This window comes from Lipomyces oligophaga (assembly GCF_038497815.1).
Source record: "Lipomyces oligophaga strain CBS 7107 unplaced genomic scaffold V1516scaffold_1, whole genome shotgun sequence".
Taxonomy (NCBI): domain Eukaryota; kingdom Fungi; phylum Ascomycota; class Lipomycetes; order Lipomycetales; family Lipomycetaceae; genus Lipomyces; species [Lipomyces] oligophaga.
Window position 1 is genome coordinate 1,829,893 of NW_027117785.1, and position 24,568 is coordinate 1,854,460.

A 24,568-nucleotide genomic window follows, 5' to 3' on the forward strand; every position below is an offset into this window, starting at 1 on the left:
GCAGGATTAAGGCCTGAATTGACCGACAAGGAAGAATTTTAATTTTGCCAAAGATCACGGAAACAGCAATAAAGTTGTTGCAAATGAATAGGAAATACCATTTAAAGCTAGTCACGACTTTACCAATTTGATTTTGCTTTTTGCTCTCTCTAAGATGACGATTACTGTTTGTCCTGAGCTACTTTCTGCTGATCTTATGGCAGGAAAAAAAAATTAACTATGCGCAACAATAAATTTTATCTGCAGGTGTGAATATCCGAGAGCAGGCGTGAGATGGAATTGCAGAGTTCAACTATGTATGTTCATTAGTTTTCAAATCTTTTAAAAATATAATTTCCGGATCAGGCAATAGAGCATAATGTCTAATCTTAGCTCGAATAGCATCAACGGATATCTCAGGAACATTTTTAAACAATTCTAATTGCAATATGCTTCCGATGTTTCAGAGATTTTGTTTACCACCTATCGCTTCGACTTGGGTTATCTCCTACTAGCCTTCAATTCATTGACCAAGGAAATATGATTTGCCAATTTAAGTCAACTCTTACAGAGGCCTGACTATTGGAATTAATGCTCCACTACTTCCTACGTTGTAGATTAAGAATGCACATTTGGGCTAGACAAACTTGTCCTTATAAACTTCAAACTACTGCAGATCTCAGTGCAAACGGTTCATCAAAATATCCAATATATGACGACTATAGACCAAATTTGACATAACATCTAGCAACTTGTTACGTAGATGAAATATCTAGCTCTGCAGACGGAACAGATCAATGTTATTTAGCTATGTCAATGAGATCTAGTCGCAATATCCTAAAGCAGGAATCCAGAGTTGATCATGATACTATTCTTTTACATTGATACAACATAATCGCTGACGTACTAGGAAGAATGGACATTGCAGCTTAGTGATTTTGCAAAGCCTTGTAAGTATTAGTTGCTACAGAGGTATACTGCCACTTAAACGGCCGCAACTATATAATGCTTTTGCTTATGGAGCTATTACAAGTCAGTGAATAATTCTGCACTTTTTGCTGGTTTCCACAGATGAACTATGACGATAGTAAAATAATATTTGCTCCAGGCACCCTGTACTAGATATTCTTAGAGAAGGTATTCTGGACTATTGCATTTTGATCATCTCTAATGCAAATGATTCTACAGATTGATTCTCTATCAATGAAATAGAAACAGCATGGAACTACTTGCTACTTAGGTAGCAAGGGATAATAAGATTTTGGATAAAACGCAATACGAAGTAAGAAAATCCATGTTTCTCATCAGTTCATGGTAGGGGAGTGAGGACGAACGAGAAGTAATTGCTGAGAAGCAAGGGGAATCCAGCTAAAGAGCAAGCAAGAAGAGATTATTGGGCGAGTATAACATTTGTTTGGGAATTGCCATATTCAGTAATGTGATTGGCTAAAGATTTGATCACCGGGCGTTATGATTTACTAAAAAGAAGATAAAATCTATTGATTCTGAATATTTATTTGCTGGAGCCACTCGGAAGACTTGGTCCGGGCGAAGGAGGTGGGCAGCGGAAGTAGAAGGACGAACGCGGAAGAGACGGCGAATTGTGTCGTGATACAGCTGATATGTTTTCTTGCTAGGAAGCAAGGGGAATCACTTTTTAGCTTCTTCTTCAAGGGCCTCGATTTCAGATGGATTGAATGTATTTTCAGCAAGTTGAGTTTCAAGCTGTTGTTTGACACTGTCCACCTTGCGCTCATCGATGACTAAATGTTCGTCATCGAGATCCTGTAGAGTGACAAACGATTAGCAGATTAGATCGCTTAAGAATCATAGGCAGTCAAAGGCGGTGATGTTCTTACAGCGATAATAATGTTGTGGGACTTCGAGTCGAAGTTGAGAATCAACGACTTGATTGATGGATCACTGAACAGTTAGAATAAGCTTCAGCCACTGATATCAAACTCCAATATCTGGCTGAACTTTCCAGAATCCTGAAATTCACGGCTCATGAATTCATAAGTCCGCGTAGCCAGTGAGGACCAACCCACCATTGAACCAGTACGCCTGAACAGTTAGAAACGATGAGCTCGAGTGCAGAAATTCAACAACTACGACTACATATGTCTATAGATATGTACATACCCTTGACTGCTCGCGGCATTGTTTGAGCGGTTATTACAAATCAGACAATCGTGAATACAAGCCAACTCTATCACAGAATGAACAGACACGAATTGAAACTTTCTCAAGCGAAAAGTAGACAATCTAAAGACTGCCTTTCTGGCGAGAATCGGAAATTCGGACTCCATTTCCCGCCAAAGCCGTTTCACGTGAGATTGTGACGTCAGGTGTCCAGCATAATCTGACGCCGCAGCCGCCGTCGGTCCCGATGGAACATAGTAAAACAAGGGGTTCATGCTGACGGAGGCGAACAGGGTAGGAAGGATAGAGAATGAGCAGAGGATTAATAAAATGCTCGATTTCTTTGGAGTTTTTTCCAGCTTTCACAGTTTTCATTGGTTTCTTCAATTCTGTTTTCAAGCAGTTTTGGGTATTGCAAACAGATATCTGCTAAATCTGCGATAATCCTTAGCGAGTCTGCTATTGTTTACTGATTACTGATAGTCGTCCAGAGATATTACATTTGATCGGACTCATCTCGGTGCTTAGTACATTCCGCACACCTAATATTTACATATTTCATTCAGATTCACATAACTCAGGTTTTAACTTGTTTGGAAGTGAATTACGCAGAGCAGAACAACACTAGAGCATTCTTAACTATTATCGTTGTTAAAAATGCGTGCTTTTCCTTTGTTTACTGCTGCTGTGGTAATTCTGGCTGAAACGTCTGCCGCGCTCGATCTCTCCGTCAACCTAGTTAACTCTCCATCACCGAAGTCAGCCCTTTCTGACAAGCAAGGATCCACCTTTTCCATTATTCTACACGGTCTCGACAAAGTCTTCTCTTCCTCAGGAAAAACTGTTGCTTTTTCTAAACAATCACTGGTCTATGACTTTGATCTCGATGACTCCACTTTGGCTGCTCTTTCGACTTCTCCCAACTCGCCCGTCCGCTTAGCGCCTTCGTCAGAACCTGTTCGCATCAACTCCTTTACTACTTCATCTGTGAGCTTTGATTCAGGCCATTTGTCTCCTAAACGCTCTACCTCTTCGACTCCTGCGACGTCTGCTTTGTACTCGCCCTACCGAATTTCTGCAGACCTCGCCGTCGCTGTCGCTCCTGCCCTGTATGGCTCCAAACACCTAGCTTTTGCCATGCTCGTCACAGAGACTTTGGCCACTGAGCCTCAAGATCCTGCGAGCGCTGCTATAGTTGTTGAACAATATGAAGTCAAAGCAGATGTCCTGATTTCCCGCGACCATACTATCAAGCTGTTAAATTCGATGGACTCGGCGCTTCCAATCTATACCGTGCCTTCCGAAATGGCACTTGTAGCAGCTGACGAGACTATGGATGATATGCTTTCTGTGTCTGATATTCTCGAATGGACCTGTTCACAGTCTGAAAAGCCTTATTGGTGTACCTTTGCCAATTTTGCGAGGAGTGCGAAATCTACTTTCCACTCTGCAGTTTCCTCCTATGGGTTCTCTCCTCATAGACAGAGCGAGAGAGTTGGCGAGGTTGGGGCACATACTTCCAGCCGGCCTGCAGGTCACCGCGGCCGCAGACCTTGTCATGGATTTAATCGCCATAAGAAGCATCCTTTTGATTCTCATTCTTCAAATGGTAAAAATCACAAATCTGGCCACCATCATTTCCATCGACCGGGCAATGGTCGTAATGAAAGCTTAACCAGCTTCATGAACTCGTTCATAAATACTTTGTTCAGTTTCACATTACCACTGTTATTAGGAATCTTTTCAGGAACTCTGTTGGTTTTGGCATGTGTGTGGATAGCCGATTTCATTTCAGCATATATTATTCGGCGCCGACTTGGTTCTTCGAGTGATTGCGAATACGTTTTGGTAATGCATACGTCTGATGTGAAGGAATGCGATGAGTCTAAGGAACTTGAGTCCTCTTCCGTCGACTCTCTGCCTATGTATGATCATCCACCCGCATATGACGTTGAAGTGGTTTCCGATGTTAACCCAGATTTGAAGTCAGAGGAGACTGATTAAGGTCTAATTGATTCTGTTTACCGTTTCCTTGTTTTTGTTAATATGTGATTACAATTGTACTTACGCCTGGCGCTTTTCGAGAAAGGACGGCTATTGTTTTTCAGTTCTGGTTATGGATATATTGTTATGTGCCTGTGGGGATTGTTTATGTTTTAGTTACCCAGGATATTAGGATAAAGGATCAATCCTGTTTTATGTTTGAATTTGATGACTGACGTTCTATGTCGTCCGTATATAGGCTCTATCGTTCTTTGTAAATAGCTTAAAGCTTGAGACAATTGATATATTATTATATATTCGCCGTGTACATGCGTTTAAGTAGACTACGCTGAATATTCCAAAGTTTGTTTGATTATGTCACTGACGATATGTCTTCCATTTGCCGAATCCCAGACGTTGTTGCCGTTTTCGACTATTTCCCAAGCTACATTTGCATCTGAAACTCCACCTTGATATAATGCCCGCTGACGATCGGCCCAGCCAGGAATTTCGCGGATTTTAGCTTGGCTACTGATAATCGCTACAGGAGTGTAGCGCGGTAAAATATCTGCCGCTGCGATGATTTCATTTTTGGTGAACGTTTTCGCTGCTAACTGTTCTTGAAATCGAGCTAGATTATATTTCCCAGATACAGACTGCGAGCGACCGTAGACGCGGTCCGCAGAAGTTCTACCACCGAAAATCCAGCCTAGTTGCTTATCAATTCCTAGAGGCGAGATAAACCCGTGCATCCAATATCCAAACCCATAAGAGGCTTTGCTGACTTGGTTTACGTAATATTGCTCGTCATAGCCATCAATAATTACTAGGCCGGTCACAGAACCAGAATGACGAGAGGCAAAAATGCGAGAATATGTCGTGCCTAATCCTTCGGATACCAAAATCCAGGGACCATGTTCGCCGATTGCGTTTAATCCATCCGACAGTGCATCAATAGCCATACCAGCAGACATTGGTGAAGGTGCGTTATCTGAAAATCCAAGTCCTGGACGGTCCCAATAGCAATACCGCATGTTCTCTATGGAAGACCGAGATCCTTCGGCCACTTCGGGAACAATCAATGAACGTGCAAACGTTTCAGCGGAAACAGAACCCGGTTCAAGCAAGATAGTAGTACCAGTATAATTGCCGTTGTCCGTTTCATTTCCCGCTACCGAAGAAGAGCTGCAGTATATATGAATGCGATATAAATCTTCCTCCACCTGAACGTATTTTCCAGGGGGGCTTAATCTTGAATCATACGAATCAACAAGAATGGAAAGTGTAAGGAGCACCACCAGCGCTAGAAGAAATGCTAAAACTATTAGTGCCCAAACAAGAGAAAACCACATTTTCCATGACTTCTTTGCTCTGGAGGCTCCAGTGAATTCATGGCCGGAAACCTGTACTTCGAGAGTGACGCGTGACCTTTCAACCATGTAGTTACAGAATTGTATCCAGGCGACGGAGAATAACAACCAAAGATTAACCAAAACTGAAAACACATTGCCTTCATAATTCCGCAACTTATTGACACTAACGACCAAAATCAAATTGAGCAGCAAAAATCCAATCATCACTAAATTCATAATCCTACCACTTTTGGTCGGAATCGCGAAACTTTGAAGCGATATTCCTAAGTTTCCAATAGCTATCAACATGTCCATCATAATCAAAAAATTGCCTCCATGCGTGTTTAGCTTCGGAATCGTGAAAAAGGTAGAGATAATGAATAGCAAGTACATGATGATTGAAAATACGAGGAATAAATATGTTAGCCGGCGAATGGTTCGGATTTTGAAATGACGAAATGGCGATACAGCTGGATCATCGGCAGAAATATTCAGCAACGGCGCATCTTCTTCTGTAATACTATCCTCCGAGTCTCGATGGCCATTCTCTTCATGGCCCTCCTCGTGTAAGTCTTCGCTTGTCGATCCGTACGATGGCGGTTGAGTACTTTCCACAGTCTCTGCGGTTCGCGCTCCTTCAAGAGGGTGTCCAACAGCTTCGGGATCATCTGAAGTTCTCTCCGAAGTCCAAGCCATTGTTGCTCAGTAAATTTCGAATACAGATCTATATAGATCTATATATTGGAGCAGCTAATGAAATATTGCAATAAATGCCGCCGGAGCCGATTCGACTTTATAGAGGCAGATTATGAACCTGACGTCAGAGCCACAATGATTTTTAGGGTTTCTCCCTAACCAGATCTACGTTCCAGAAAGTGTACTATTTCAAATTGTAGACTATTATCCTACGCAAATATTTAAGAAACGAAAAGAGTATTTAATACATTCATATTTCAGGAGCAATTTGAGAATAATCCCCAAGATCTATATCGAATCCATTCTTGCCTTTCTCTTTCGCTCGTAAATCAATCGAACAGCTCTCTGAACCCTCTGTTCGCCCTCTCGGAAATTTTCTTGGGCCAATCGTCTCACATTCTCGACTTCTTCTGGGGTATAGATGAAATTCCACGTACTCATGTAAGGACTCGTATCTGGATCTACCCCGGGAACCTTCTCATTAGGTAACAGGGGACAGTAAACCAGAGTAATTCCTGCTTTAGGATGGCTTAAATGATATTCTTCGTCCAAAATACCTGATCTATCATTCAGCTTGGACAACTCATTGGTGTCATTGTCCTCCACAAGCCCAGTCCAAATCGATACAGGGCCTAGAGATTTAGCCTGAGGCTTTGCGTCTTTTGAATGCCATAGGCTCTTAGTCTTACTAGTCTGCTTCTTCAGTTCCTCTGTAGATTCCTTGTTGATGTTGGATTCATTCAGGCTTGACTCAGGCCATGCTGCATCTACAGGCCATCCAAGGATACCTCTTTGTTTCGAATAACCTGCCGCTAGTTCCAACCACTTGACATTCCGCAGATGCGCTGAGCAGTCAAACGCAATAATCATGTCTACTTTCCGCTCCGGTCGTAAAAGTGGGTAGAAGGCTAGATTATTATCCATTCCCGCATCCATAAACTCAATCTCTTTAGACGCATGTAATGACGGCGGACAACTCTCTGGAAGCGATCCACTCAAGCCAAGAACGTAATTTGGAATGGTAGCGGGCTTGATTGGATGAAGACCCTTTAAATCTTCTTCGTTTCCAGAGACCATCGAGTCTAACCATCCACCAACAACATCCCCTAAAATGGGACGTACCTCCGTCACCAGATGGTTTAAGGTAGCACAAAACGCAGATCCAAAAGTACCGAGCAGTAGCGACAAACTAAGCTCTGGCGTGGCAGCTCCTACCGACATACCGTTTTTATATTCTCTTCCAAGGCCCCAGGTGGGAATCCAAGCTTCTATTTCTTCACTACCAGTTTCGTATGGCGTAAATTCGAACCATTGAAATCGAGACTGTCTAGCTAAACTCTCTGCTTTTTCAGTGGCTTCGTCAGAATTAATTTGTTGATCAACTGAAGTCTGTTCTTCCTCCGTTAATCCTAATTCATGTCGAACAGCAGTATAAATCGGCAATGGCATTACACCAGTGTCCGTAATACGCCGCTGATTGGAAAGCTTGAGATCACTGGGGCGAACAATCTTCTCTAGTTCAGGAACCAAAAGTCTAGATGAAAGTAAGACGCCGTATATGTCTGCCATTCGAATACTGGTCTTTCTGCCAACCAGCTTATTTACAATCCCAGAAATGACATATTTGTCTGTAGCCGGCTTGACAACCATCTCAGTAAAAGCAGGGAAAAACGCGATGTGCGTTTGTACTCTTGCCTTCGCGTGTTCAATCAGCTTACTTGTGTCACCCTCTGCAAGCGTATATAATAAGGCTAACATCCAAGTGCTTCCAGAGACGCCGGCAGTATAAGTGACGCAGTCTAGTAATCCGGTACTCTGGAGCGAATTAAAGTAACCGGCAGTCCCAATCATGGCGCGGAGTCCACCACCCGAACCAGTTACAGCAATCGTAGGAATATCGCGATCATCAATAGAATCCTCATCAATAGCGAGGTATTTCGCCAGAGAAGCTTTTGTGAATTGTCTTCGTCTCTGTAAGAATTTTTCCTCTTGTGGACATAAATCATGACCCAAACGAACATAGGCAGGCCAACTAATTTCTGGATTTACTGTCGGATCAAACGTCTCTTGAGCGATTTCCGAGCCCAGTGAGTTCGGATCATTAAAATCAAACAGCTTTTGTATATCAGCGATGTTATTCGCGAACGAGATTGAGGTGGATAGTCCATCCTTCATACTATTGAACAAATCATCCCAGGTGAATGTAGAGTCGCCGATTCGTTCCTGGATCTGCTGAACTTGAGATTTAATGTTGTCTACAGAGCTGATTTCCGTCTTCTCGTTTCTCGTCTTCGAGTTCGTTTGCGCACGATCAGAGTTTGATTTGAAAGGTGACTCGTTCAGAATCGTGCTATTATGAAAGTATGAGAGTCCAGTTGCTAGTACTGCTGTACTTCCCGCAACAGTATACCGATGCAATGTTCGAATTTTTGTCTTCTTTGAACAGATAAAAGGTCCTATTCGTGGCATTTTCACAGATAGTTCTTATGACAAGCAATGCACTTGGGAGCCAGCTATCCCACTCATATCTTTGATGCGGCACAATATATCTTGATTCGCTATTGGCACGGGCCGAACGAACTGATTTTATCAGATGAATGGAGAAGATATTTTATTTCAATCCAAATCTGTATACTGCGATGTCCTGGCTAAAAGGATAGATTTCGGATTTATGCGTATTAAATCTGTCTGATCAAAAGTGATAACATTTTAAAAGCAAAAATTTGGAAATGGCATTCTTCTCATAGGCGAGTGTCGGAAGTTGTAGAAGTCGATCAGGAACCGCTGTGATCGCAAGATTCCTTGTTTTGTTAAATATACTCAGTATAAAACAAATAAATTTCATATAGAGAGAAAGCAGGATAGAAATAGGAATTGCTTAGACATCAATTACCTAATCATGAAGATCACACGTCCTGGACTAGTATTTATTCCTCTCTAAATGATCTCAGTATACTTTACGCATTCTGCGGGGGAATGTATTACAACGCTTTTAAAATATAATATGGACGGAGAAGACAAGTTTCCTCTACACAGTGCAGTTCGCGAGAATAAAGAATTAACAGTTCGATCAATACTTCGAACAAGTCCTGCAGTTGTGTTTCAGCGCGACGATGACTCGCGAACAGCTCTATTTTGGGCGGTTTCCACAGGCCACCCAGCACTTGTACAGTTATTGCTGACGACTGCGAAGGAAAATAGTTCAAGTAAGCATGAATTTGATATTGATGATTGCGATGAAGCAGGTTGGACGGTTGCCCATGTAGCCAGCTCAGTTGGCCATGAGGAAATCATGGAAATGATTTTAGCTTATGAGCCTGATCTGACCGTTCAAACTAATGCCGGGCAAACTGCATTACATTATGCAGTCTCAAAAGGAAGACTGGAGATAGCGAGGCGGCTAGCTGAAGCTTGTCCAGCTGCTGTTCGGATTCGTGATAAGAGGGGGCTTCTACCTCTGCATCGTGCAGCAGCTATTGGATCTGTACCATTGATCAAGCTACTGATCGAACCTCCTGCTAGAGGTCCGATTAATACGACGGACAAAGACCGATGGTCACCTTTATTTCATGCTTCTGCAGAAGGACATGGTGATGCAGCGTTGGCACTTCTACGTGCTGGAGCGGATCCAGATCTACGAGATTCGGAAGGACATTCGTTTTTGGATGTAGCACCTGATGACAAAGTACGGACATGGATCAAAGATAATGCAAAACGAGACGGTATAGATTTATAATATACAATTATCTAATTGTTATGTAGACGGCGATGACGCAGCATTAGTTGCTGCTAGCATTTTCTTTCGTAGAACTGTATCAATTAACGCGAGTTCATCCAGAAACTAAATACACTCACCTTCGTCAACCGTCCGTAAATTTCCAGACTTGTTATTGACAATGTTTTCCAAATCCGCCATATTCTGCTGTAACGTCGTTACCTTTGACTCATAAAATTTAATCGCATCTTTGGGTTTCTAAAATGTATAAGCTATTAGTAGGTCTAATGCCATAATTCGCATTCACCTTTTCAACATAATATCCTGTTCCTACATCGACCAAAAAGGTTTCCACATCGGCCAATTTGCCAGGTAGATATAGAGACGAGGTCAGTGGAACCAATAAAGAATTCCCTTTATTTGTCGGAATAGCGGTCTTCTCGACATGCACAATACATTCACGGAACTTGGTCTGCGCCTGTCGCAGTTTCTGAAAAGATTGACTCAGCGTCTCAAGCTCTTGTTCGAGCTGTGATTTGACTTCGGAAAGCTGCTGCACAGACAGCTGACCTAGATCGACTGCTCTTATTAGCCTAAGACTTGACCTTCCGGTAGAATAATCCACCGATAATGTAATTCATACGTACCAGTTTTCTCTTTGGCAGCCATTGAGGTTTCGGTTACAAGAATAGAGTAGGGAAAAAAGATCCAGTTTTTGGGTGATATATTTCGCCGCACCTTCCTTTCCACAAGATTTCTCGACAAACGAGCATACTTTGGCAGGTTATGATGGCTGCAATCGACGATGCAGATCTGGTCGAGGTGAGATAGAGTTTATCTTCTGTTTGCGCTATTCTAAATATTATAATCAAATAGACTTTGCAAAAACGCAGTCGAGAACTGTTTGGAAGTGAATACGGATTCAGCGTGGACTATAATGAGCCCATCAGGTATGACCATGACTGCGAGAATTCAATATTACTATATTAATAACAAATAGCCTCCGTCTTCGTCTGAGAAGTAAATTAAATGCAGAATATGCCATCGCCCAGGAACCTTTGCCTCCGCATATCGAAGCCAAGCTACCGCCTCCAAACAAACGCAGAAAGGAAAACAACCGCGATGGAATCAATCCGATACTAAATGACCTAGTGCCTCCTCCGCAATCGCTAGGATCTCAGTCAATATCGCAGCTTACGAACTCCACAGCGCTTACGATTCATTCTGACAATGCTGGTGCTGATGCTGCTAGCTCGTCGACTGCGCTGAACCAAGCTACACCACAACAAAGTTCAACCTCAAATCAAATTCTTGCTCAGCGAAGAGCAAACGTGACTCAGACACGACCGGAATGGCATGCTCCATGGAAACTCATGCGAGTCATATCGGGTCACTTAGGCTGGGTACGAAGTGTTTGTGTAGAACCTGATAATCAATGGTTCGCAACGGGGGCTGGCGATCGGACTATCAAAATCTGGGATCTTGCTACCGGTACTCTGCGAATCACTCTTACCGGACATATCATGACTGTTCGAGGTCTTGCAGTGAGTGATCGTCATCCGTATTTATTCTCGGCCGGGGAGGATAAAATGGTAAAATGTTGGGATCTTGAACAAAACAAAGTTGTCCGTCATTACCATGGCCATTTATCCGGTGTCTATTCACTTGCTCTACATCCTACGCTTGATGTATTGGTAACGGCTGGCCGAGATGCGGTCGCCAGAGTTTGGGACATGCGGACGCGAATGCCCGTTCATGTGCTTAGTGGCCACAAGGGCACTATTTCGTCCGTTAAATGTCAAGCCGAGGACCCTCAGGTGATAACCGGCAGTATGGACACGCAAATACGACTATGGGATTTAGCAGCGGGAAAAACCCAGACTGTATTAACTCATCATAAAAAATCTGTCCGGTCATTGGCATTACATCCGACAGAATTCACGTTCTCTAGTGGTTCCGCAGACAACATCAAACAATGGAAGCTACCAGAGGGTAGTTTTATGCAGAACTTCTCTCCTCCACACAATGCTATCGTCAACACACTTTCCGTCAACCCCGACGGCGTCATGTTTTCCGGTGCTGACAACGGAAGTATGGCTTTCTTTGACTGGAAAACAGGACATAAGTTCCAGCAAATCGAGACCACCGCCATGCCAGGGTCATTAGACGCTGAGGCAGGTATTTTCGCATCGACGTTCGATCAGACGGGTTTACGACTGATTACTTGTGAAGCTGATAAAAGTATTAAAATCTGGCGAGAGGATGAGGACGCGACTCCTGAGAGTCACCCCGGAATCGAGTGGAAGCCGACTCTAGGTCGCCAAAGATATTAGCTGTCTTTGTTTTGTATTTTATGAATTAATTCATTTAACTTTGTTGAAACTTCTATCTTATATATTAATTCTGGACTGTTAATTCAGGAGCATCCTACCTTGATTGTAAGCGTAATTTTTCGTGGCCATGTCTAGATCTGCTAGCACGTTCGCCGTAAGAATTCGAACTGATTCTAAGGATGCACGTAATAGTTGCAAAGATTCCAGTTCGGAGTGTCGATTTTTTAAATTGTTAGCTTGATCCATTTTTGATTAATGTCGAATATACGTCTGCTATCGATGTTGTAGAGCTGGAACGCGTCGAATTGTTTAAGCTTTCTACATGCGGCTGCGAGGCAACGGTACGAACAGTATATATCCAAAAAATTGAATTAAATATTATATCAAATTACTATGCAATTAGGCAGATGAATTTCATCAATCATCTGATAAAAAATCTATTCGGAGTTGGGAGACTGTCTTATTTTACTGCAACCGTTTGTACTGTTATCGACGTAGTTGTCGAAGTAGTTGAAGAATCATGCTTGTTAGCCGTGGCTGTTTTGGATGTAGCAGTAGAAGATCTTCCAGGTGGAACTAGTGTTGCATATGCAAATGTAGTTGTTGAAGATGATGTTGAAGATGATGTTGAAGATGAAGATGAAGATGAAGATGAAGATGAAGATGAAGATGAAGTTGAAGTTGAAGATGAAGATGAAGTTGAAGTTGAAGTTGAAGTTGAAGATGAAGATGAAGATGAAGATGAAGATGAAGTTGAAGATGTTGTCGATGCAGTTGAAGTAGTTTTGAGGGAAGAAGTAGTAGAAGATTTAGTTAAAGGAACTGTCACGATAGCAATTGAAGAAGATGATTTCTCTGTTGTAGTTGAAGTAGTGGCAGCGGATGATGCTGAAGAAGCCGTTAAAGTAGTTGTTAATGATGATGCTAATGAGGATGTGGCCGATGAAGTTATTGATGTTGAGGATGAGTATTTGGTCGCATCAGCAGCGGTAAACACTGAGTCATTCCTTCGACGTGCCACTGCAATTCCTGCAGATAATCCAACAATAAAAATTATGCAAACAACACAGGCGATGATCGCAATCAACCTCCACATCCGTCTAGATCGCGATAACGCCGAGAGCGATTCCGAATCCTCAAAATCCTTTGATTCTACTGGTTCAGGTAATAATCTAGCTCCCTGAATGGCATCAGCTCCACGCGGAAATGACGAGGCTGCTGGGGGCGGCGAAGGCGAGTATGAGCGCTCAGGAACTCGAGTTCTATCGCCTCGACCAGTTTTGAAGAACGGCAGTAAGACCGGTTTACCATTGATAAGAACTGCGCCTTGCTGTCCCTCTGGTACGATTTCACCTGAATCGAGAGATTTCATGGTGTTGCCAGACTTGAGAAGAGTATAATCTGTGCCATTGATCTGAATAATGGGTTTGGACGAAGTCGAGACGTTTCGAATAGCAAAATCAGTATTTCTGTGCAGACTGATCTCTGACGGGTTTACCGACCTGCCTCGAGCCTGCGCAGGAAAGTCGAGAGAGTCGAGCTGTTCACCGGATTCGCTGTTGAAAGATAGTGATGAGCTGGAGTGCCGGGAATTGATAGAAGCAGCCCCGTCTGAGAGCTGGTCGTCTGAACGGGTGGGGGTATAAGGACCGCCTGAGGAAACGAAGTTGTGTTCGGCAGCCATTGTCGGGAGGAGAGATATCAAACAGCGCAGAAGGCCAGGAGAAGGAATAGCAGAGAAACACAGTCAGATATAAAATACAACAAAGACCCAGGCCCAAGCCTATTCATTGTCGAGAAAGAAGCTCAGTCGGGCTAAACTTAGAGATCATGTTGAGGAAGCATAGCATAGCCATGGCCAAATACGGGGATGGTATTATTGCAATTTAGCCGTGCAAGAGATGTTGGCGTGGGCACAGACAAATTCTAACCAATGCTCACGAATGTAGGCAGACAGATTTTGGTTGCATGGCGTTAACTGCGCTAAAAGTGCCTTCTATTCTAGCCAGACAAATATGGAATTGGCACAAGCTTGTTTACGATCTGTCGCTCGCTATTATTATAGATCTCAACTGTTATTCATAAAGCGTTTTGACGATCACCACTAGTCCAATTGCAAACGCTACCACTTACAAGATAACCGTCAATCTCAGCAGAACGATGTGAAACTTGGCTTCACTCAACGACCACCTGTCGTCTTTGGTCTGTCGTGTTCTACTCCGAGTTCATCTGATTTACGGTCAGGAGTAGTTTCTTCAGAGCTGCAATTGCCCCTACTTTGTCCCCTCTCAGATGCTTCTCTCTCTATATTCAGCCTCTTGGCTACACGCACAGCCACTATCTAAGTGTCTCGTACCGCGCCTCCTGCGAGACTCCTGCAAGAGGCTGAGTGGCAGCTCTCCATTGAGAGCCTCTTTGCTTGCGCTCCGCTCCATGCAGACCATGCAGAACCCGGGCTGAATCGCCAACACAAGACCCTCGTCAGCCTGCTGAGGCGTGAGGCAGGCGTGAGGCAGGCACGAGGTGGTCGGAGCGCATCACGTGCAGGCGTTAGACAATGATGACGGTAATGGGATGGATTAGGTTGGAGAGTGCAGGGGAGGGGATGCTGATGAGGGCCAACGAGGGTGGAGATGCTGAAAAAGGTGATTGATTAAGATAATGACGATGATTGCGATAGCGGACGTTGGAGCAGGCACGATTTCTAGGAGCGAACTATTTGCGGAGTCCGAAGTTCTCTCATAGGGCTGTGCCTGGGTTGCCAGACAGACAGACAGACAGACACCGAGAAGCAATCGATGAGCCACTATGGATCTGTGCCATTTATAGATAAAAACTGGCTATTGCTGATGCTGCCGAGACCGGTTCGAGACAACCTGTCTGGGACCGCTTTTGAAGAGACATCTGCTGGGATGGAAACACAAACTTCTGTCCTCATGAATTTCTATTTTACTATTGGAACAGCTGCTCTTCTCGACCTCTGTCCTCCAAATAGTTTCTAATAGAGTCTCTATCGTGAGCGTGTGCGCACGCGCAGAAAAAAATGAGCGCATGCCCGCCCCGCCCTCCGCCGCCCTCATTTCCGAACTATCCGATTGGGTCTGGTCTCGAGCTCTCACAATCTGACTTTTGACTCGCCCATCAGTCGTGAAGTCTCGCAAAAGTAGCTGTAAACTGTATTGCGCCCGGCCCCCGGAATCTTTTTTGCCGAGGTTGTCATACCGAGAATACTCCACAGCGGCCTGGGGTCATCGAATGGGAATATGTAAGAGCTTGAGCGCAAAATATTGCTTTGTGGTGCCGATAGACCGAGCAGGAGCTCAGAGTCGATAAGAGTGATGAGAGTGACGACAGTTAGAAGCCAGAGAAACAAAGTTGTTTGAGCCCCGGACAGCCGATCTGTAGTGGTGGTCTAAATGGTCTGCAGCGAACTGCGCGAAACCGTATTCCCACCGTATTGTTACGGCGCGCGAGTGAAAAACGTCAGCCGAACGACCACACACTAAGCTCGTAACCAAGCTCGATTCGATTTCTCCGGATTCGCTTGTTGCTCCGACTTCCGTCTAAATTAGACCCGAATTATAAAACTTGCTTCGTTTCCTTCGTTTCCTTCTCATCTGCCACACCATGACCTCTCGTGTATCCACGATCGTCGTGCCTTAGATAGATAGATCTGCTAGACGTCCGCTACGTGCCCTGTCCAGTCTCGCATGCAGCCCGGATCCCCTCTTAGGCTGTCATGTCGTCGTCCTCCGCGGTCAATGTCAGTTTCTTCCCCCTCTGCTGCTGTCGGGTTTCCGACGCCAGAAATCCTTCTTTGCCTGCTAACTTCTGCCCACAGTACCCGGACATTGAATCGTGGTCAAGACAGGTAGGCTTCGCTACTGATCCTGACTCTCAGACGGCCCTTCCTTCGAGATCAAGCATAGACTCGGTCGGTCTGCGTGCTCATGACCCTCCAGACGAACAGTCACAAGAGCAGTCTAAAGTTCTACGTGCCCGCTCTGTCGCTTCAGCCCTCGCCAACACGAACAAATCAAAGTCGCGCTCCATGTCTGTCCCCGGCACGACTCCCCATACAGCTTCCACGCATCCTCATTCGGCTCCTTTTCATAGTCCTCCTCATCTCTACCACGCTCTCCACCAAACGGGGGGACAAAGGCACTACTCAATTCACCAACAGCAACAGCAACAGCAACAGCAACAGGCCCAGAAAGATCATGTTTCTGGCTCGTTAGCTCTCGCTGCTGCCGCCATAAGTGCTATCGCATCTTCCTCTCTAGACGGCTCTCGCACAAGTACAAGCTCTATGACATCTCATGATGAGCAGTGTCGGTCGCCTGACCCGTCTTCGTCCGGGTTTACTGCTCCCTACTCATCGGCCTCACATTTCGCTCGTCGAAGCCGACGCCGGAGACGGCAGAATCTACCGGCCATCAACACTGGTCGAGACCATCTCTACGATGCCGACGTTGATGATGACTACGAAGCTACTTCCAACTCAAACCGCACCTCTGTAGCACGCCGGCAGAGCGATGACTCTGCTTTCAGCGACAAGCTCTCTCATTCAAATTCTGGTGATCCGTTTCCAGCATCCTCTCCACTCTCGGCAGTCACAACTCCGGAACTCCCCGTGAGACCATACGCCCAGAAGCGAGAATCGTTCAATAATAATATATCTGTGGACAGCGAGCATGCTGACATACACTGGCCCCTGTCCGGGCCCCCAACCGTGGTTGAGTCTGTGCAGGCAAGTCCAAATCAGTCTGCGGTGCAGCCTTCAGAACGGCTGGTTGAGACAGACTCGCCTGCGAGCACTCCTCGCCAGCATCATCACAATCACACACTTACCAATGCTGACCAAATCGAACAATGCTTTTCCCAAGCAGACTCCGACGATGATTCGCTTAGTGTTAGACGTATGCCGACTAAGCGGCTTTCTGGCGACAAGTCCCAACGGACACGGCCGCCGTCGTCATCATCGTTTCGCGAAAAGAAGCTGTTGAAACAGGTTTCCACGTCCGATCGCAAGTCCTCTCCCAGTTGCTGCACAATAATGTGAGTCGCGATTTTTCCTTCGCATTCATTTTCTTTGGCTAGTATTATCGGTGAACTATCTGTGTGTTATTTGGATGCACCCAGATCGATCTGTATATTTAAAATTCAAAAGTACTTGTTTATAGGCCATCATGATGTTCTTCCTACTTTCGGATTTGGATCGGCGTTTCGTAATTTTTAATGAACTTGTTTGATTTTTCAATCTGTTTACGACTCTATAGCTAATTGTACATTTCTTGCTACATCGATACATTGTTGTCTGTGATCTGAGTTGCACGTCATCAATCTCATGTCACGTTTCTGTACCATTCCCTCATAGTGTAAGCATGCGCGTATTGCAAAGCCGGTACTGTTTTGTTTACACTACCGGATCTAGTTTTGAATAGCATTCGACTATTTAAATTGGCTATAAAATACGATTAACATCTGTATTCAGTTAATATGCCGGATACGACGCCTTTGCAGCATGTAGCGGACGTGTCAGATATGTCAATTGATCTTGAGTCGTCAGATCTGTCCGCCTTGAGTTCAGAACTGATGACCGTGGCTCTCTCGATGGAGTATATGTTTCTTGAGGAGCCCCAAGCACCAACAGTCTCCGTATTTAATGGTTATCATAATTGGAATAATATCAATTCGGATGATGGAATGCGGAAGTTTGATAATCTGGGTGGAGTACGGGTAGCTCTTGACGAAATCAACGCCGACACAGGTGAACCTGCAGCCACTGTTGTCATAAATGGATCTGTTGCGACTGTGGTTATAACTGGATCGCCTTCTGAGGTTGTAGAACACCGAATGAAAATTCTACAACAGTATTATAAAATTGTATGTAATAGGGACAGTCTCCTTCGCATCATATTAACGGTTTTTAGGGATACAAATATCTGAGCGTCGACTCACGCATTCTAGAATCCAAAAGTGACAACCAGTTATTAATTACTCAGCTTGATCTTATTGCTTCATATACCACCACAACCATATTTATAACGTCTACTCTACCCAAAGATTTCCAAGCGCTAGAATCGGAACGAAACGAAAATTATATTCTCATCTACGGAGATACCGATAGCGTTTCACTTGCACATACCCGCGTTTCGCTCACTATTGACAATTTGAACGGATCATACATTGATCGTATTTCAGTGCCATTATCAATAATACCCTTACTCGCAGGTCGAGATCTCGTCAACTTTAAGACACTTGCAAAAGATACAAACACAAAGCTATATCTACCACCTCTGTTTCCTGAAATCTTTTCTTCTATGGATAAAACACATGCGCGACGTGAATATGACGAAATTTACATTTCTGGTTCAGAAATCGATGTCGATAGTTTGCGTTCTGATTTGGAGAGCTTGGTAGGCAGATTCTGCTTTTGTCAGTATAGTTAACTAAGACTGAGGATGTTCTAACTGATATTAGATTGCCAAGACGACTGTCTATTCGAAAGATTTTGTCATCCCGGCTGGCAAGGTTGACCATTTGCTAGTCAATAATTTGGACGAGCTGGAAAAATTATCGTATCAACATCAAGCTTTCATTCAGTTGCCCTACTTAGGATCTGGTAAAACTGAAGTTCGGGTACAATGTTCATCGCACATATTCGTTGAAAGTACGATTCGGTCTATCGCTAAATTGGTAGGTTTGTTTGGTTTGCTTTCCATTGCATCTGTTAATTACTAGACATGCGAAATATATTCTGCTGATTATTGGCTATCTGAGGGCCACTCCGATGAAAATGGATATGTTGTCCCACCCAAGGAGCTGCCAAGTTTGTCCTTGATTCGAGAGAATATTCAGCGAATATCTGCTGCTTCTACTACAGCAATAACTTATTTAAATGGAGCCATCAATGTTCTTGGGAAATTAGAGTTTGTCAAATCGGCCATCACACAAATAAATGGACTGTCAATTTGGCCTGTAAGTAACTGAAACTGTTGGCCGTAGCAATGCTAATGAAGACTAGACCGAGATACATCAAGTCAGGTTTCGAATCGAATTATCAGTGGACCAGCGAGAGTTCATAGCGGGCAAGAAAAACGGCAAGATTAATCGGATCATGACTTTATCTCGAGTTCATCTGAAGTTCTTGCCGTTTACTGAATACAACTTTCTGATTGATTTGGTATCAGGTAGTTACGCAGAAGCGCAGTATGGGCTACAGCTTTTAGAGGGTGAGCTGCCAGCAGAAATATCATTTTATGTTCCCGAGGCATACCATCGAAACATTATTGGCCCGTCCGGACATCAGATTCAAGTATTGATGAGGAAATACAACGTTTTTGTGAAATTTACAAATCCATTTGAGAAGGCAAACGGAGTACCGGATATTCCGGGAGCCAATCCGTCACCGATAGATAATGTTGTTATTCGATGTCCGGCCAAAAACAAGACGAATCTGGAGCCGGCGAGACAAGGAATCATGGAATATGTTGATTATTTCGAAACTCACCCTGGGAGCAATTCTAGTTCTAGTGGGCTGGCGGTAGCTGGGACTGGTCCTGGAAATGGCATGAGTCGATCCAGACGATGACCGAATTCAAGTACATATTTAGATCAATCTAAATAAAATATAAAAAGAAATTGTTGTATAAGAAACCTATCATCCTGCATTCAGTAAAGAAATATAAGCTACAAGCAGGCTCTAGTCGAGCAGACAAGAGAGATCTGGTCTAACATAGATAGGCACACATCAACAAACCAAGAAACCAAGAAAGCCGATAGAAAACATAAACATAAGCATAACAGGAACAATGTGGATAAAAGCAACGTGAGGTCGTGGAAACTTATCTCATGGAATCAAGCATGAAGCAAGTCAATCAATATTCAGGCATTAGTATCCCAACGAGCCAACCATTCTAATGAGCAACTGTATCAACTGTAGCTTTAACTACGAACGTAACAAAATATAACAACGCAGACATAACGGACATAATGGCTAACCGATTAAAACAACACTTTTTGTTCTGTATTATTTATATCCAACTAAAGAGTGGAAATTGAACACAGAATTCAGTTCGTCTTTTTCGAGTCAAGCGACTTCTTGAGATCGACGTGAGGAAAAAATCCCTTCTCCCAGACAAAAACATAGTCTTTTGAATGGCCACGCAGACAGATGCGCAAGTACTCCAAGAAAACCAGATAATAGTAGACGCCCAGTCCCGTCAAAATATGCCACCAGCCGTGAAACTCGAGAATGAAACCATAAGGCATACCGATAGTTCTGCGAGCATGTCTGATATGCGAACAGAAATGGATGTCGAGATTCCAGATGGCATATCCTGACAAGAAAGTGACTACACCAATTACGACAGTTTTCCACATGTCCGCACGGATCGAAGCGTCGTCGATCTTGGTCACGATAAGGTACAAGGAGCGAAATAAGACCATGCCTGTAATCACCGCGTATCCCACTTGGTGAATAGTGGGGTCCTTAAAATAGAGATACACAGCGGTCAAAGTGAACGCACCCAAGAAAATATAAAAGCCAAGCAGAATTGTGTCGCGCTTATTTCGTGCGTACGAAAATACCGACCAGGTCGGTATGCAAGTCGCATAGATCATAGGCAGTTCGTCGAGAAGCTGATACTCGTACTGCAAAGTCATATGAAACAACCAGGATCCAACACCAACAAGAGCAAAGCCCATGGCAGTCAAGATGAACCGGCGCTCATGTTTCTGCGTAACGGCGTTGTAAATCGCAAACCCGGCAAGCGCAATAAACATGCCGTTGGTGATTGTATTCATAGCCTCGGCAATGTACGGAGTCACTACATAGTTTTCTTCGCACCAGTCAATCGTGGACGTTCTATGAAATCAGTAAGGAATTCGGACGAAAGCTGTATTTCTGCTGTGTAAGGTAAAGTGTGCTGGAAACTTACTGAGGACCCCAAAATCCATCTCCAGGAGGTGGAGGATACGGGATTGAAAACGGAAGAGAAACCATAGTAGCAAAGTCGAACAGATACAAAGAAATTGCCTGGAATCAAAAAAAGAAGCAGAAAGAAAGCCAAGCAGCAGTAACAATATCCGGAGAAGCCGTGCTAAACGCTGTGAATAGAGTCCTTTGTGACTAAGAACAAGCAAACCTGACAAAAAAGAGCAGGCTATTCGAGTCGGATAGCGACGAGATACAATCTGGAAATTACGGAAGAGACACGCTATAGTTCACGAATATCAAATATGTTACGAGAGATCGTTGAAAGAATAGTATGAATAGAAGCGACCGCCCTGAACCGAACGGGCTGACGAGGCTGGCGGGCTGGGAGCGGACCAGTACAGTTACAGTACAGCTCTACAGAACACCTTCACAAACCTGCGGCGGTTTTCGCAGGACAGTAATACTACTTAGTGCAGGCTATATCACTCCCAATAAGCATTTGTTTCTCTTCGTCTATTACGTTTTTTCAGCTAGACGCATTCTTATCGAGTCTTGTCTCTTCCTTGCTCCGGAATTTGGCGGATCGGCCGGCCCTTGGGACTTTATCCACTGGGAACTTCTTTGTATATCTCTAGCTCGGATACCTGGCGGATGGCGATGAGTTGGTGCTGCCACTGAGGTGTTTGTGGGATGTCTGAAACGTGTGCAGCGGGCAATTTCACCCAGTGTCTATATGAGTAGGTGCTATTGGCTCGATATTGTCTTTACAGCTCGAAGCTAACATAGTAGCGTCCAGCAGGTTTGTTTTCGCGACTGCTACTGTGGAAATTATGCCAACCGCTTCCTCGTAACGTAGTCCAGATAAGCTTATCTATGTATAGACATATTACAATCTGATACATTAATAGTCGCTTTTCTGCTCCTTCGAAATCATTTTCCTCGCGCCAAAATCTAATTACACTTCCAGATTAGGAAGATGACACAAAACCCATGTACACACGGCTATCGGTAGCCATAAACTGGACCACTGCTATCAGTACTAACCAGCCATCCAAGCCAGCCATAAGATTTGCGATATAATAGCCAGCTATTAATGTGCTGCATACCAGACAGATATAGATAACTGTCGTCAGAACATATGTAATTTGTACAATTACGCAATACCAAGTGCACCGACAGACATCATGAGTTTTTGAGTATGGGCTAAAGCTCTGTTCGGTCAGCGAGTGGGTTGTGTTCCCATCTTGTTTGTTCTATTTTGGTACAGTGCTTCTGAATATCAAGCGATTGTCCTGGACCTCTCTTTGTGGATAAGCTATGTCGAACTTGAATTTAAGACGAATTAGACTAGAGGCTGAGCTTAGCGAAACCACTCACATATTCTAGGCCGTCTTTAAAATTAATACGGCCGCAAACACTATTTCGTAACTTGATTCTCAACATTGTTCTACAATTGTTTCTTACATCATTAATATTACAAAATAAAATCCTTCATAAAGGATATAAATATAGAAAAGAAAACATTTCTTACTTAAAGGGAGCAAAATATCTTGGCTGTTGTAACAACTGGGACAAAGCCTCTCGCTGGTCGGGCCAGCGACATATTTGCTCATCCACATTAGACTTTCCGGAATCTCTCATAAGACCTTCCCCTACAAATAGACGGTTCAGCTGCACAAGACACGCAGAATAAATAGAAAATCCAGTCATGGTAAACCCGTACATTCAGTCCAGGACAACATATAGACGAGGAAGCAGGTCAGGCGCAAGTATTAGCACGGTCGAGATGGACGACATCGAAATACGCGATAGACATTCTTCAATGGATATTCCGCTGGACGATCTGGACCATAAGAAATCTGCTTTCCGCGTCCAGGAGCTTGGTAGAGACGAGCGATATCAACCAAAGCATAATCTATTCTCGATCTATACTCTTCGTAATGTGTTTTTGAAATTTGCACGATTCATTGGACCTGGGTTCATGATTGCAGTCGCATATATCGATCCAGGCAACTACTCGACCGACGTATCAGCTGGCGCACAATTTCGATTCAAGCTACTTTTCGTGGTTCTACTTTCAAACATTTTTGCCATCTTCCTGCAGTCATTGAGCGCGAAACTTGGTTCTGTTACTGGTAAAGATCTAGCTCAGAACTGTCGGGCAAACTTTCCCCGCTGGCTATGTATTATTCTCTACATTGCGGCGGAAGTTGCGATTATCGCAACCGATCTTGCGGAAGTTATCGGTACCGCAATCTCACTCAACATTCTCATCAAGGTCCCACTTGTAGCCGGCGTCGCGATAACTATAGTCGACGTCTTGTTCGTCCTATTGGCTTATCGGCCCAACGGAGGACTCAAGGGCCTGCGGTTTTTTGAACAAGGCGTAGCGATCCTTGTTCTTGCGGTTGTCATTTGTTTCTGTGTCGAGCTGAGCCAGATTTCTGGAACATCCGTTGGCGAGGTTTTCAAAGGTTACATACCTTCGAAGACAGTAGTCACTAGCGATGGTCTCTACGCTTCCTGTGGTATTCTGGGCGCTACCGTCATGCCGCATAGTTTATATCTTGGATCTGGGCTTGTGCAAGCACGCTTGAAAGACTTCGACATCAGTGCAGGACGATACGTTTCCGACGCGACCAAAGACGATTATGAAGACGATTACGCCCCTTCGCTGGCCGCCATCAAACATTCTCTTCGATTTTCCATCATTGAACTGGCCATATGTCTTTTTACATTTGCGCTTTTCGTTAATTCATCGATCCTCATTGTCGCTGGTGCTACACTTTCGAATACTCCTGGCGCCGAGGATGCTGATCTTTTTTCCATCTACAATATGCTTGTCTCAAGTCTCGGCAAAGGTGCAGGAACTGTGTTCGCACTTGCACTACTATTTTCCGGCCAGTCCGCAGGTATTGTCTGTACCCTTGCTGGACAAATGGTCTCTGAGGGGTTTCTGCATTGGTCTATGCGTCCCTGGCTCCGTCGTTTAATTACTCGTGGGATTGCCATTGTGCCATGTATCGTTGTCGCTGCTGCCGTCGGCCGTGAAGGTTTATCTGTAGTCCTGAATCTGTCGCAAGTCATTCTTTCCATTTTGCTTCCATTCGTCTCAGCCCCTCTGATCTATTTTACCTGCAGAAAAAAATTTATGCAAGTTCCTTTGGATAGCGGCGAATTCATGGATCCGGCCGAAGTCCAAATCACTGAAATTTCACAAAATGAAATGTTATCCGAAGGTACTATCCCTCAGCAAATCACACAAGTACCCAGTATAAAATATGCCGATATGTCAAACAATATCGTCGTCTCAATTCTAGGATTCATGATTTGGATTTTTATCTCCGGTTTGAACGTCTACTTGATTGTATTACTGGGTATCGGTGAAGCGACGATTTGATTTGTGCTCTAAATTTAAGGTTTTGGG

General features: G+C 44.1%; 12 protein-coding genes across 12 annotated transcripts; 7 read left to right on the forward strand and 5 right to left on the reverse strand.

Annotated features, from left to right (window-relative positions):
• Positions 1-1,453: 1,453 nt before the first annotated feature.
• On the reverse strand, positions 1,454-2,243 carry V1516DRAFT_669100 (TFIIH subunit TTDA/Tfb5). Its single transcript, XM_066921122.1, has 4 exons — positions 2,122-2,243; positions 2,028-2,043; positions 1,839-1,902; positions 1,454-1,764 (listed from the first exon to the last, which is right to left on the reverse strand). Exons 1-4 carry the CDS (start codon positions 2,138-2,140, stop codon positions 1,630-1,632), a joined length of 234 nt encoding a protein of 77 aa, XP_066780177.1. The 5' UTR covers positions 2,141-2,243; the 3' UTR covers positions 1,454-1,629.
• A 317-nt stretch (positions 2,244-2,560) lies between these two features.
• V1516DRAFT_83297 (uncharacterized protein) lies at positions 2,561-4,290 on the forward strand. Its single transcript, XM_066924350.1, has 3 exons — positions 2,561-2,648; positions 2,703-4,046; positions 4,108-4,290. Exons 2-3 carry the CDS (start codon positions 2,779-2,781, stop codon positions 4,130-4,132), a joined length of 1,293 nt encoding a protein of 430 aa, XP_066780178.1. The 5' UTR covers positions 2,561-2,648; positions 2,703-2,778; the 3' UTR covers positions 4,133-4,290.
• An 85-nt stretch (positions 4,291-4,375) lies between these two features.
• Positions 4,376-6,241, reverse strand: V1516DRAFT_669102 (uncharacterized protein). The gene has a single exon (XM_066921123.1). It carries the CDS (start codon positions 6,150-6,152, stop codon positions 4,449-4,451), a length of 1,704 nt encoding a protein of 567 aa, XP_066780179.1. The 5' UTR covers positions 6,153-6,241; the 3' UTR covers positions 4,376-4,448.
• An 87-nt stretch (positions 6,242-6,328) lies between these two features.
• V1516DRAFT_669103 (acyl transferase/acyl hydrolase/lysophospholipase) lies at positions 6,329-8,638 on the reverse strand. Its single transcript, XM_066921124.1, has one exon. The coding sequence runs from the start codon at positions 8,619-8,621 to the stop codon at positions 6,441-6,443; it is 2,181 nt and encodes a 726-aa protein (XP_066780180.1). The 5' UTR covers positions 8,622-8,638; the 3' UTR covers positions 6,329-6,440.
• Positions 8,639-9,091: 453 nt separating this feature from the next.
• V1516DRAFT_669106 (ankyrin repeat-containing domain protein) lies at positions 9,092-9,906 on the forward strand (the record flags this gene model as incomplete). Its single annotated transcript, XM_066921125.1, has 1 exon — positions 9,092-9,906. A coding segment is annotated over one exon (797 nt), but the record flags the coding sequence as incomplete, so codon positions are not given.
• On the reverse strand, positions 9,797-10,550 carry V1516DRAFT_669108 (Prefoldin). The gene is made up of 4 exons (XM_066921126.1): positions 10,515-10,550; positions 10,175-10,446; positions 10,008-10,125; positions 9,797-9,962 (listed from the first exon to the last, which is right to left on the reverse strand). The coding sequence occupies exons 1-4, from the start codon at positions 10,534-10,536 to the stop codon at positions 9,907-9,909; spliced, it is 468 nt and encodes a 155-aa protein (XP_066780182.1). The 5' UTR covers positions 10,537-10,550; the 3' UTR covers positions 9,797-9,906.
• A 32-nt stretch (positions 10,551-10,582) lies between these two features.
• Positions 10,583-12,276, forward strand: V1516DRAFT_669109 (WD40-repeat-containing domain protein). Its single transcript, XM_066921127.1, has 3 exons — positions 10,583-10,689; positions 10,744-10,817; positions 10,868-12,276. The coding sequence occupies exons 1-3, from the start codon at positions 10,654-10,656 to the stop codon at positions 12,198-12,200; spliced, it is 1,443 nt and encodes a 480-aa protein (XP_066780183.1). The 5' UTR covers positions 10,583-10,653; the 3' UTR covers positions 12,201-12,276.
• A 51-nt stretch (positions 12,277-12,327) lies between these two features.
• On the forward strand, positions 12,328-13,600 carry V1516DRAFT_683470 (uncharacterized protein; the record flags this gene model as incomplete). The annotated part of the gene is made up of 5 exons (XM_066923509.1): positions 12,328-12,354; positions 12,437-12,541; positions 12,604-12,676; positions 12,699-13,364; positions 13,395-13,600. The coding sequence occupies 5 exons, from the start codon at positions 12,328-12,330 to the stop codon at positions 13,598-13,600; spliced, it is 1,077 nt and encodes a 358-aa protein (XP_066780184.1).
• A 2,339-nt stretch (positions 13,601-15,939) lies between these two features.
• On the forward strand, positions 15,940-17,262 carry V1516DRAFT_683471 (uncharacterized protein; the record flags this gene model as incomplete). The annotated part of the gene is made up of 1 exon (XM_066923510.1): positions 15,940-17,262. The coding sequence occupies one exon, from the start codon at positions 15,940-15,942 to the stop codon at positions 17,260-17,262; it is 1,323 nt and encodes a 440-aa protein (XP_066780185.1).
• Positions 17,263-17,744: 482 nt separating this feature from the next.
• Positions 17,745-19,794, forward strand: V1516DRAFT_619486 (uncharacterized protein; the record flags this gene model as incomplete). Its single annotated transcript, XM_066919457.1, has 5 exons — positions 17,745-18,086; positions 18,134-18,619; positions 18,684-18,899; positions 18,945-19,181; positions 19,228-19,794. The coding sequence occupies 5 exons, from the start codon at positions 17,745-17,747 to the stop codon at positions 19,792-19,794; spliced, it is 1,848 nt and encodes a 615-aa protein (XP_066780186.1).
• A 479-nt stretch (positions 19,795-20,273) lies between these two features.
• Positions 20,274-21,207, reverse strand: V1516DRAFT_619124 (ceramidase; the record flags this gene model as incomplete). The annotated part of the gene is made up of 2 exons (XM_066919441.1): positions 20,274-21,069; positions 21,143-21,207. The coding sequence occupies 2 exons, from the start codon at positions 21,205-21,207 to the stop codon at positions 20,274-20,276; spliced, it is 861 nt and encodes a 286-aa protein (XP_066780187.1).
• A 1,720-nt stretch (positions 21,208-22,927) lies between these two features.
• Positions 22,928-24,541, forward strand: V1516DRAFT_683474 (natural resistance-associated macrophage protein-domain-containing protein; the record flags this gene model as incomplete). Its single annotated transcript, XM_066923511.1, has 1 exon — positions 22,928-24,541. One exon carries the CDS (start codon positions 22,928-22,930, stop codon positions 24,539-24,541), a length of 1,614 nt encoding a protein of 537 aa, XP_066780188.1.
• Between the last annotated feature and the right edge of the window lie 27 nt (positions 24,542-24,568).